The 12755-nt window shown below is 36.1% G+C and overlaps 1 protein-coding gene across 2 annotated transcripts in view; it reads right to left on the reverse strand.

Annotated features, from left to right (window-relative positions):
• Positions 1-12755, reverse strand: part of LOC120350008 — an 89986-nt gene that overhangs the window by 16782 nt on the left and 60449 nt on the right. For both annotated transcript variants that reach the window (XM_039421940.1, XM_039421941.1), the window contains one exon: positions 5926-6036. In XM_039421940.1, coding sequence (XP_039277874.1) covers positions 5926-6036 — 111 coding nt within the window. The remainder of the gene's footprint in view (positions 1-5925; positions 6037-12755) is intronic.

Below are 12755 nucleotides of genomic sequence, written 5' to 3' on the forward strand. Positions count from 1 at the left end.
CAATGGAAAAATATTGAGCGTGAGGTATTCAGTTGCAGGGTCCTCAGTCAATCAACTTTCATCACAGGATGGACGATAATGAGTTGGTAACACATTAGGGCCACCGATTTCACGTTTTTGGCAGTTGAATGATTTCTGTATACATGTCCTGAATATAAAATGCTCCAATTCTTATCTTGTATCCTCAGGCTCTTGAGATTTAAAACCTAATGGTATGGTAATTGAGATAATTTACTTGATAATATGGATGATTTGCCAATTCCATTGTAATTACGGTGATGAATTGAGGTAGGTTTATGTTAATTTTGATTGATTGATTTCAATAATTAATATTCAATGATGATATTCTGGCTTTCAGTTTTGATGCTTTAGGTGTGGACTGATTGCGAAAGATAATTTTTGTCATAATTATCTTTGCATCAGGCCGCAAAAGATAATTTATTTAATTTTGTTTTATTCACTTGAGCAACAAATTGTATGATGAATTGTAGCAGACCAGAGAATAAAGACCACAGAATTGTATGATGAATTTTTCTGATGAATAAATCATTATTTAAAATTATTGACCGAGCGAAGTGAGGTCTAAGAAACAAGTCGAGGTTTGGCATTTCTCTTAATGTTTAAATGTTTATATGTTGCGCATTTACGACGAAACGCGGTAATAGATTTTCATGAAATTTGAAAGGTATGTTCCTTTTTCAATTGCGCGTCGACGTATATACAAGTTTTTTTTGGAAATTCTGCATTTCAATGATAATATAAAAGGAAAAAGGAGCCTCCTTCATACGTCAATATTAGAGTAAAAATCAGACTATAGAATTCTTCATAAATCAGCTGACAAGTAATTACACAGATGTGTGGAGAAGCCAGTCTATTGCTGCATTTCCATAAGGTCTATAGTTTCAATCAGGTACTTGTGGATGAGAATACTGCGTGAGGTCTACTATTAACAGAACTACTAGTTATTTTTACAAGCAGCAAGTTCCGTGCAAAACTTCAAATTATTAGCATGACCTATTCCACCCTCTAGGTTTCCTAATAATTGCGAAGTATTGCTACAACGCGGACTAGCTACAGTCGGATATGGGTCGGGGTCAGTAGCCGTACTGACAGGTGGAGATACCGGACCTACACTTCTCCCTCTATCCTGATTCTTTACCCTCTGCTTCTTTCGCGAGATTTTTACGTTCAGGGGAAGAGTGTTTGCCCGTGGCGCTACTGGCCGATTCGGCCCTCGGCCTTTTGAATACAGGGTGGGTGTTAAGGGGAGATTAAGATGACCCTATACAAGGAGACGGATCTGACTATCAGATCCCTACCAATAATTCTATTTATAAAGGTAGTACGCAATCTGAACCAACTGCGAATTGACGGCGAGCAAGCTGTACCTGCAAGCCCGGGATGTAGGTTTTCAATGGGGTTTAAGGTGAGAGCTATAGAGAATAGGGTGCAGGGAATGAGGTATACGGTATAGGGAACAGAGAATCAATAATAAGATTATTATTCTCTACAGCAAATAAATGTCTGCTCAATAATCCGCAATCTGAGAATTGCGCTCTAGCTCTCAGCAGGCTGGACCTGCTAGCTAAATACAGTATATCAATTTCAATTATGTGGTAATTAAAATTTGGAGAATAAGGTTTTAGGTGTGGGATTTCTGAATCGCGAGCCTGCAGCTGCGAAAGGATTTTCAGCAATTCTGAAACTGCTAAACAGGATTTCCGCGCTAATCTGATGACTGCGCGCCGGTTATTAAGGGCCAATCTGTGACTGCCCTTAAGGGTATGGGAATCACTCTCAATCGTCCGAAACGCTTTTAAATTAATAGTCAGTATGTCGACTATTATGAGAGGATAGAAAAGATTTTTCACAGACACAGTCTGTAGAATAATATCGGGAAGACAACAGTCTGTCGTTGTCAGGGTAGGAAAGGATTTTTCCAGGATTTTCCACAAGGAAAATATCGAGTCAGAGACTCCTAATTCAGGAAAAGATTTCAATAGACTTTTCCAAGTAATTGCCAGTCTAAAGACTACCACAAGATCGATCTCTAATTTGCAACTGAGATCACGGGAAAATTCGTGAATTTTCCACAGGGAAAACCAGCAAATAATATTTGCTATTAAAGAAGACAGGTTTCTAAGAATTTTAGAAAGGATTCGCGGGTCTGAAAACCCGCGACTAGGACGATCTCGAATCTGGAACTGAGATCAGGAAGGATTTTAACACAGGAAGAATTCAGAGAAAGAAAGAGAAAGGATGCCGCAGTCTAGAAACTTCGGCGAGGAAGTCCTCAAGCTGTACCTGAGAGCTAGAAGGATTTTAGAATGGGGAAAGTGAAGAGAAAGAAAGAGAAAGGACGTCGCAGTCTACCAACTTCGACAAGGACGAACTCAAGCTGTACCTGAGTTCTCTAGGAAATGATTGGAATTTTCCTACTAGGAATTACAGCAAGTCAGAAACTGCTAAGAAAAGTTAAAATACTGGGCCACTCTATAGTATGAAAACCAAGCAAGGAAAACTTACTATAAATGATAATAATCTCTCTACAAGGATAAAAATTAATCGAGAAAACTTCTCTCAAAAGGAACAGGGATTTTCCCACAAGAATAAAAATTAATTGAGAAAAACTATTCTTAAAAAGGACAGGGATTTCCCTACAAGAATAAAAACTCGATGGAGAAAAATTACTCTTTAAACTAAAGGCCACCTTACTACAGAGAAGGAAAAATATACGGACTACCAGTCCTGACATACAATTACCTGAAATGACGTGGATACTGATACGGAGAATAGCGAACCGATTCCCACTTCCCGTATTATAATTAAAAACGTCGTGAAGCGACAGAGTCGAGACTTATAAATTAAGTACTCAAAAATAACCCGCTATAAGAGCCTAGCTAAATTCCCCACTCAACTATTTGTAACCCAAACTTGAGATCCCTTACAGGTTTCAAAACCAAGGATAACTCGTTCACCCCCAGTGATACGAATTTAGGAAAAATAACCGACAAGAAAGAAAATCCCCCAGGAAGTTCTATCTTCAAATACAGTCGGCAATTCGACATACAATATTCCATTCACTAAAATACAGAATAGAATATTAACCCACTAATACACCACTATTAGGAGCGCCGCTCGGAACGCAGCCGTACACGAACCCGTTCACCGAACAACTGCCTCTCACTGGTCTTCTTGGAGCTGCACCGGGTCGCTGAAAATTAGGAGGCCGGGGGAAAAGAGCTTCCTGACCAATGAGAGTCTGAAAAGACGATCACGCCACTGGTCATGTGACGGGGTTTTGACTCAGCTGCTCCTGATGCTAAGGGTGCAGCAAATGATGACAATGATAGTAATTGCTACACTAATTCAGGCCGGTAAACAATATTTCTATTCCAGAAATTTCATGAAGAGCGATACCGACTCAACTCGGTAGCCGAGTGGTAAACAAGATCTGGAAATATCTGGTTAGATGAATCCGCTGCTGATGATTTAAAGGGGTTGACGGCGATGGTGATAATGTGCATGTGCACAACTGCAAATCTAACAAAATATATCTGGAAGACGATCCTATTCTAATTCTAAAACAGAATAAATTCGCTAAATTACGCTGGACGGCGGCTCTCTATCCGTCACAAAAATTCACTTTGTGACAAAATGAACAGAATTCTTGGGGCGAGATCATATCATGAGTTTTTTCTGTCGTTTTCAGAGTCGGCAGGGCTTTAAGACTGTGCAAAGGCTAAAAATAAACTTTCTACTCATGATATTTTTCAAAGTTTTCCGATTTGTGTATCATTAAGCTATCAAAATGAAAAAGTTTTCTCAGGAAAACATTTTTTCCGATCATTACTTTCGAGCGCCTCTAGTTTAAATTTTTGAGCGCCTCAAGTTTAAATTTTTGGGACAGAACATTTCATATTCGGTAAGAGATAAATCCATGACATTTAGAGGATAGACTCTTCATGATATTGTTGATCTAGTAAAACAAAAATTTTCTGAAAATATCATTTTCTAAGATAGTTATTCAATTTACTAAAAATAACTTTTAGTTGAGTAATTTTTGGTAAATTGAATAACTTTTCCAAAAATTGATATTTTCAGAAAATTGTTGTTTCACTAGATCAACAATACCATGAAGAATCCATCCTCTAAATCTCATGGATTTATATCTTACCGAATGTGAAATGTTCTGTCCCAAAAATTCAAACTTCAGGCGCTCATATCTCAAAAAGTAATTGGAAAAAAATGTTTTCCTGAGAAAACTTTTTCATTTTGATAGCTTGATTATTTACAAATCGAAAAACTTTGAAAAATATTACGAGTAGAAAGTTTATGTTTAGCCTTTGCACAGCCTTAAGCTCTCCGAATCACTGATTGGGTTGGCGTTTGAAAAACGCCCAATATGGTATCGCCCTTATAGTTTCTACGATTCTCATGATTAGCAAGAAAGTGTTAAATTGGCCTGACTGATTAGGTTCACTGTCGTTTTCCCTGGTTGCTCTTGTCATTGACCCATTTATACAAATACTGACTTCTTCATTGTGGTCTTCATTGGCCAGTTCATGACGAATCTTCCCTGAATCTGCTTGTTCCACTACTGTCGTGTTATTGTGCACTACTGTCGTTTTTATTGTCCACTGTCCGAATCGAGACCTGACCATGCAATTGCTCTGTATTCAGTCTGAATGTAACACTGCTGCTACTGCGGAGCATACCAAATTGCAATTTCTTTCAGTTACTGATACTTTCTTCTCACTTTAGTAGTAATTGAGAAGCTATTCAAATCAGCTCTTTCAATTTCAATCACAATCACATAAATCGTGGGAAGTGTGCAAGTGGTTCACTAGAGAGCAGAGAATTAGTTGCAAAATTCCTAATTGAAATTAAATGATATGTTTTTTTTTTTGTCGATATTGAGATGCTGGAATCAATGTTGGGAACTATCACCCTATATCTCAACTTCTAAGTGCATATCTATTTATTTACAATGCAAATGACACTAATTTAATAACATTGAAAGATAAAATAATAAGGTAGTCCAATCTCAATATGATTCCCTCTGATTTTTTCTAATCGATCATCAAACTCAATTAGATGCCATCCAAAACGCATTTTGAATATGATATTTATTTATTTATTTATGAAAAACATAGAAGCATACAGGATTTCTCACAAAAATTGCTTCCATAACAACACAATTACAATAGTTCATTATACATAGTAAGAGTACAGAAAAAAGAGTATTGAAAAATTACAATGAAATATCAAGGTGCGTACAGATTTACGCGCCGCGAACATGAGCAATTCACTTTTAATCAGCTGATGCCAAGCTTTTTATATTTGTCTCTTACCGTTTCTGTAAAAATACACATATAATCATCTGATTAAAAGTGAATTGCTCATGTTCGCGGCACGTATATCTGTACGCACCTTAATAGAGCTGTAATTGAGCATAGCCTACACATTGGGCAGAGCATTGTCATATTTCCATTGCATCGTAATGCACCTCATAGAATTCGATAGAATATCGATTAGTGTTTCAATTATAATTGAATTCTGATTTATATCAACATGTACCGGTATGTATTGTTGCCAACCCTGCTTGTTATTGAAATAATTTATTCATAGCTGTAAAGGCAATCCGTTAGGCATCTCTTCATATCAAAAGATATAAGTAGGGCTATTCCTATGATAAAATTTTCATTACTATGTTTGATGCACCAATATTTCTATTTCTAAATGTGATATTCATTCCTATTTACTTTGAAATTATTTATTATATTAACTAATATACTAGTTGCTTTACTCTTATTCATTAATGTAATTCTCACAAAATGAAAAGTTAGAGCCACCTAAGCCTACTCAATAATTTGATCACAATAATTGTAAAAAAATTAATGGGAAAAGCTATTTCAAACTCACCTGAGAATGAAATTTCTGCACTGGGGTACACAATTTGACCTTTCATAGGCAGGAACACGAATGGTATCTTCTGCGTAGATGTACCACTCTGGAAAGGTGCCAGATTACATTCTGAAACACAATAAAAATATCTATTAGTTTACTGGAAACAACTGATGGATAAAAAATAAATTTGCCTCATTACACGTTTTATCCGATTTATTGCAAATTTGGTACGACAAAAAAAATTTATTGAAAATCCTAGAACTTCTTAGAAGTCACTCAGAAGCTACATCTTAGAAATAGTAAGAACTTCTTGGAGCTAAACGTTAAGTATATGAATTGTCAGGTTTAAATTATGGGAAATTCTAAGCTCATAACCAAAAGCGTGTATTGGAACAAAAAGATAAATGAATGAATATTGTCAAGTTTAATAACAATAATGGGAAGTTCTAAACTCATAACCAAAAGTGTTTGGAACAGTGTCTCATGACTTAAACCTTTCATCTAGTTCCAATTTTTCATGATGATCACAACCCCAAATATCACAAAGCGTCGAGATAAGGTCAGTAATCATACACATTATAACTCTAGGGAGTTCAATCTCGTCGAAACTACTACGTATAATCATCAATAATTGAGTGCTGAAGAAATTGATTCAACATAAAAAACACAATAACCTTCAACTTTACGGTGTCACTGGCTCTCTAAATTGAATGATTGATTTCATAAAGCTGTTATACTTTGTTCAGCACCCATCAAAATTGTTACTTTCAATATTTTCCATCGGACAGAAGAAAGCAGTTGAAGAAATTGACGGATGATCCGATGATGGCATCGGAGAGAGAAAGGCAAGGCCGATTATATAGAGGAGGCAAGAGAATGTTCGTTGAGAAAGATTAATGGTGTGTAACGGACAGTTTACGATCTATAAAACAAAGTTGAGGAATCATTAGTCGTTGGCGTTGGCTGTGATAGGGTTATGATAGCGGCTGTCCTTTTTTATGCACCATGCACCTTCTACTATGTTAGCTCTACGCATTACCTGTGGGCGCACATAGCATCTTTTTTTCAGAAGCTTGCTTGTCATGGTTCTTTAGGTTTCTTGGTGAATAGAATTCCTTTGTATGATTCCGGCTACAGGGTACTGGATCTTGTAACCCATTGAGTGTTGAAGAATGTGGAGTGTAACAATGGTATGACAGTTGGGTGGTACTGTATTCAAATGCACAATGATCCAAGTCCAATTTTGTGTTACTAGTTAAATATTGAACGCGGTCATGCGTCAAATAAGATTCATGATACTTGGTTAAATCTTTTTCTGTGGCGTTGATATTTGTTGACTTCATCTTTTTCCAAAAATCTGAGTCAAATCTTTATTTTCCAAAACGATTTATGTAGAATTAAGCATGTAACAAAAGAGTTGAGGCAATTTTGAATTTCCCAAAGGTTGGATGTTTGAGCAATTTTGAATTCCTGAAGTTTGAATATTTGAGAAATTCTAAACTTTCTCATAAGATTCCTCCAAACTCTTCTTGAAAAATTCTGAAATTATTCGAGAGCCAAGATGTTTTGTCCATCTGAGTAACATGATTACTCTCTCACTCATTAAAACTTGGATGTGCATTTTGGAAAATAGTATTTGATATGATACATGTGTACTATACTCAAAAAACGAATTGTGGCTTAACTTAATGTATGGAAATATTATTTTCTGCCGCCCTACAAATTGATAGCCAGCCTACCCCTGTGCTTAGTCCGGCTCTCTGTCCACCACCTATTCTATTAAATTTCTTCATTAACAGCAATGTGGAACTACCATATAAGGCTCTCCTCTCCCTACCAATAAACGTAGGTTATTCCACTAATATCTCATTTTTGAACTATAGTATTTCATTACAGGCTTAAGTTACATAGTATACTAAGGAAATTTCATGAGCTACTTCATACATGTATGATAATCGAATAAATGTAATTGTAACAAGTTCTGCAGTTATGGTAGTAGTTGAACGGAATTTTTATTTATTTATCTTGTTGAGCCGTCGGTCCCGGCTGTCTGAAAAGCAGTCGTTAGGTCATGTCAGAGGCCCTGAAATTGATCAATTGCGACCTGAAAACTCTGACACCAGACTTGAGCCAGCCAGGTCACTCCATATTATTTATTTATCTTTTCTACATGTAGTATTGCAGAGATATACAATTGATATCGAAAGCTTATTATTTGTATTCTGGAATAAATAACATTTATTTCAATATGAGGATTAAAATTATATGATATAGAAATATGGGCTAATGAAAAAATAAGATAAGATCGCAGCACATTGTTGATTTATTGCTAGTTATTTGATTGGTGTCGAAATGTGTGGATACAAAATAGATTCAAATCAAGGATTCAATGATGGAAATAATCTGCAGTGGGAGTTTCCTTCCCGCTGGTGGGCTCATAAATCTTGCTGCCAATTTTCGCGAGCTACAGTCGCTCAGCAATGTGAGAAACAAATTCTGGTTTTCAGATTGTAGACAGCCGCGGTTCTTCTTTTATTTCAAATCTTGGTTCATCTCAAACGCTCTACAAAAAGTACGGCTCTAAATCATTGCCATAAGGAAACGGAGTAGTGAAAAACATGTGGATAAAAATTCATTAGTGCGATGAAGATATGAGTTGAGAGGTAGTGGAAATAAGCAAGCCAGCTTGAAAGGCGGGTCTGACATGTCACTGTTGAAATATTAGGACCTGTTTATTAAGCAATTCAGATCATTTATGAGGTCTCTGATGTTTTTATCCAATGTAACTCGAGGCAACGTTCAATGGTGAACATGCAAATTTGCTTAGTACCTACCGTAATGACTTAATGCAAGTTGATAATTATTGATTGAGATTTCTAAAAATATGAATTCGCTGAAATAATGGAATCTTCTTCAAGAATGTCATTATTGAAACTAAGCTCCTAATGGACACTATATTTTATTTGACTGAATATTAGATATATTCCATATTCTAATAGACTTACTTCTATTGATTTTCAAATGGTAATAAATGAGATTTGAAAAAAATGAAACTCATGTATTTATTTTAGTTCATTACTTGAACTAGAAAAAAAACTGAAAAACTCCAGCTCATTGATGATAGTAGTTTGAAAGCAGTAGCTTACACATTGAATTACTGTTCGTAAATAAATCATGAATAATTATTGATTTCGAACTTGTCCAAGAGGTTCCTTTTTTCAGCCTTCTGTTGAGTTTGTAAGGTGTTGATTTTGAGTAATTTGCGCATATCTGAGTTTATATTCTTTCTTCCACGTTCCGCCGTGCCGAATATGGGTATGATTCAATGTATAAATTACATTGAAACCTCAAAACAATGTGAACCATACTAGGAAGTGCATGCTCGAAGTGTTATGGTAACTTTTGCCTCATAGAGTCGATGAAAAATAAAACTTTCAATTGATTTTCGTGGAAAAAAATAATCATTCGATTCTATTTGTTTATAGTTCTGATAGTGATGCTTGATGCCATTCACTTATTTAGTTGTTCATTTCTCATCCAATATCGGGGCACCGAGCTTCGCTCGTTATTTTTATTTATTGAAAAACAGAACACAATTCTTTGAAATGATCGTGTTTATATTTTATAGCTGCCTATAATACGTCAGCTTATGAATTTCGGGGATGATATATTTTGATTTTCCACAGACCGAGTGCGTCTCACTCACTTTTTCACTATCCACAGACGACGAAAGTCTCAGCTGTTTTTCAAAGGATGAATTAACATTTTAATGTCGTTCAGCGAGTTTTCCCAGGGATGAGACCTGGTGCAATCGAATATTTGTATTATAAACCAACTATATTCCAAATTTCGTGAAAATCGTTAGAGCTGTTTTCGAGATCCGTTGGACATAAATAACTATGAATGAATACAAATAACCAAATATAGAAATATATACAAAAATCTGGTGTGGCGCACTCACACAACTTTCCTTGCCGTTATGAAAATTGATCACCTGACGCTAGTGTTCCCGCGCATCTCAATTCAAAGATTTGAGCCAGCTGGGCAATAACGCTGGAGACACAAACATGAGGTCTGCTATCTCTTCATAGTGAATGATTTAATAGAATCAACAATATAATTTGCAACTGAATAATCACATTTTCTCGAATTTAAAGCTTATTTTCAATTTTTAAGTGAAAATGTTACTGAACATAAACTGTAGAGATTTTCATGCTGAATCTTTTCCACTTAGATTTTTTAGTTTAAATTGTATCTGAAGACTGATAATTGGGAATCTAAAATCAAACTTTGCATGGATGGGGCGGTGCTCCTGAAATTTTTACAAATATGGGACTTGTGGCAGTCGATAGAGTCTATCAATGACTTTTTTAGGTATGAACTTGATCAAAATCGTTGGAGCCGTTTTCGAGAAAATCGCGAAAACCCCTCTTTTTGACAACATTTTCGCCATTTTAGCCGCCATATTGAATTGCATTTGATCGAAATTGTTCGTGTCGGATCCTTATAGTGTAAGGACCTTAAGTTCCAAATTTCAAGTCATTCCGTTGATTGTGGAGATGAGATATCGTGTACACAGACGCACATACACTCATACACACACACACACACACACACACACACACCACACACACACACACACCACACCACACACACCACACACACACACACACACACACACACACCACACACACACACACACATACAGACCAATACCCAAATACCACTTTTAACAAAAACGTATAGAAATTTAGAAATTGGAGTACCTTAATTTTTTTCGACTCTAGCTCTAGATAATTTGATTGAGGTATTCTGATGTAATCATCAAAGATAAAGATCTTAGAGAACCAGTGAAAGAATCACCGGTCTAATAACGAATTGTTATATCAATTTTCATGAATTTTAGTTTCTTATAGGGATTGAAGCATGGTGCTTTACATTTTTCAACTTTATGATATAGTAAAACATCTAAAATCTATAATCTAGAGATCCATGCTAAACGATAACGTTCGACATTGCAATTTTTTGTGAGCGCAGAACTGTAGAATTTGCTACCGCTACTTGAACAGGCTCTTGATGGACTTTACGTGCCTCATTATAGTAGCTAAGCATGTCTTCAAAATTCCGCAGAAATTACACGTGCAAGGTGAATGCCTACTAGACGTTTGATAGAGGTGTTTTGATCTCATATTATCTCTTCTGAAACTCTAATGTAGCAGGTACCATTGGTGAACCGTTACATTTGATCCTAATGCACCCAATAATAACTGATAGTTAATTAGTTTCTCGTAGTGTATAGATTAGTTGGAGTCCGCCAGTAGTTGAAGGGTCTCCTCGCACACAAATTATACGTTTAGTGTGTAATTTTTACGACAGCATTAGAATAGAAGATGGACGTGGAAAAGTGCTTAACGGTTGTGAATTGAACTTGTCCGAATCGATAAAACCAGTTCGCCAGAATTAAATAGCCATTAAAAAGAGTCAACGGCACCCTTGGCGCAGTCAAAAAACTGAAGTTGAAACACGTGATAAGGAAATTCCCAATAATATCAGTCTCATCATACTAAATATTTGTATCGACGCCTTCCATTTTTTTATGGCAGCCACAAAATAGCATCGGCAGATGAAGGTACGAGAATTTCCTTCCCTCTTCCAGCTGCTGTTTATAATATAAAAATGCAGAGCCTCTTGTCATATTAGCATCCTCCTTCCGAGTTACGACCACAACTCTAGCCGTATTTCCCGCTTTACAGTTATGGATTTAAAATACTGTCCTGTAACTGGTCAACCGTAAAAGCTGATAACTTTGACATTTCCTTGCTAGAACAGTTTACTCTTCAATTGTCTCTAATTGAATAGTGGAAGCCTCCTCCCTGTAGTATCGCAAATTGAAAAATGATTATCAATCGTAAAATTGTGAGAACTGCCTCTTCTCTATACTTTTATTGAAACTTCTTTGGAAGCGGTCGCCTCTAAAATAGTTACCTTTCCTCAAGTTAAAAGACGGACTCCTACATATTAGTATCATTGAGAATACTTTCTTATGGGGCTTTTCACACTCAGCCCGACCGTGCGAGTATGAATAGTCTCATTGAAGCTAAAAGGAATTATATTCTTACTGTATTGGACACATTCACTGATACTGATGAGTGTGAATCCGCCTTGTACGTTTCCTGAACCTTCCCTGAAGTTTAACTGAGTCTATGGTTGTTTATAAACTTGATCCATATTGCATCGCAAATTGGGTCTATGCAGCCACGTTGCATCGTATCATAGAACTTGTCCTGATTTGTAATAATTGAAATCTATCATACGCCTATCCGCCTAATGTTTTATTTATTTATTACTTCCCTTGTGTGTGTGTGGTGTGTGTGTGTGTGTGTGTGTGTGTACACGATATCTCATCTCCCAATCAACTGAATGACTTGAAATTTGGAACTTGAGGTCCTTACAATATAAGGATCCGACACGAACAATTACGATCAAATGCAATTCAAAATGGCGGCTAAAATGGATAAAATGTTGTCAGAAACAGGGTTTATTGCGATTTTGTCGAGAACGGCTCCAACGACTTTGATTAAATTTATACATAAAATGATAAGATCTATCAACTGCCACAAGTCCCATATCTGTAAAGATTTCAGGAGCTCCACCCCATCTATGCAAAGTTAGATTTAAGATTCACAATTATCAGGCTTCAGATACATTTTAACAAAAAATTCGTGTTGAAAAGATTGAGCATGAAAATCTCTACAATTAATGTTCAGTAACATTTTAATCTTAAATTGAAAATAAGCTCGAAATTCGAGAAAATGTGATTATCCAATTGCAAACTGTAGGCAACT

This window comes from Nilaparvata lugens, chromosome 2 (genome assembly GCF_014356525.2).
Source record: "Nilaparvata lugens isolate BPH chromosome 2, ASM1435652v1, whole genome shotgun sequence".
Lineage (NCBI taxonomy): Eukaryota > Metazoa > Arthropoda > Insecta > Hemiptera > Delphacidae > Nilaparvata > Nilaparvata lugens.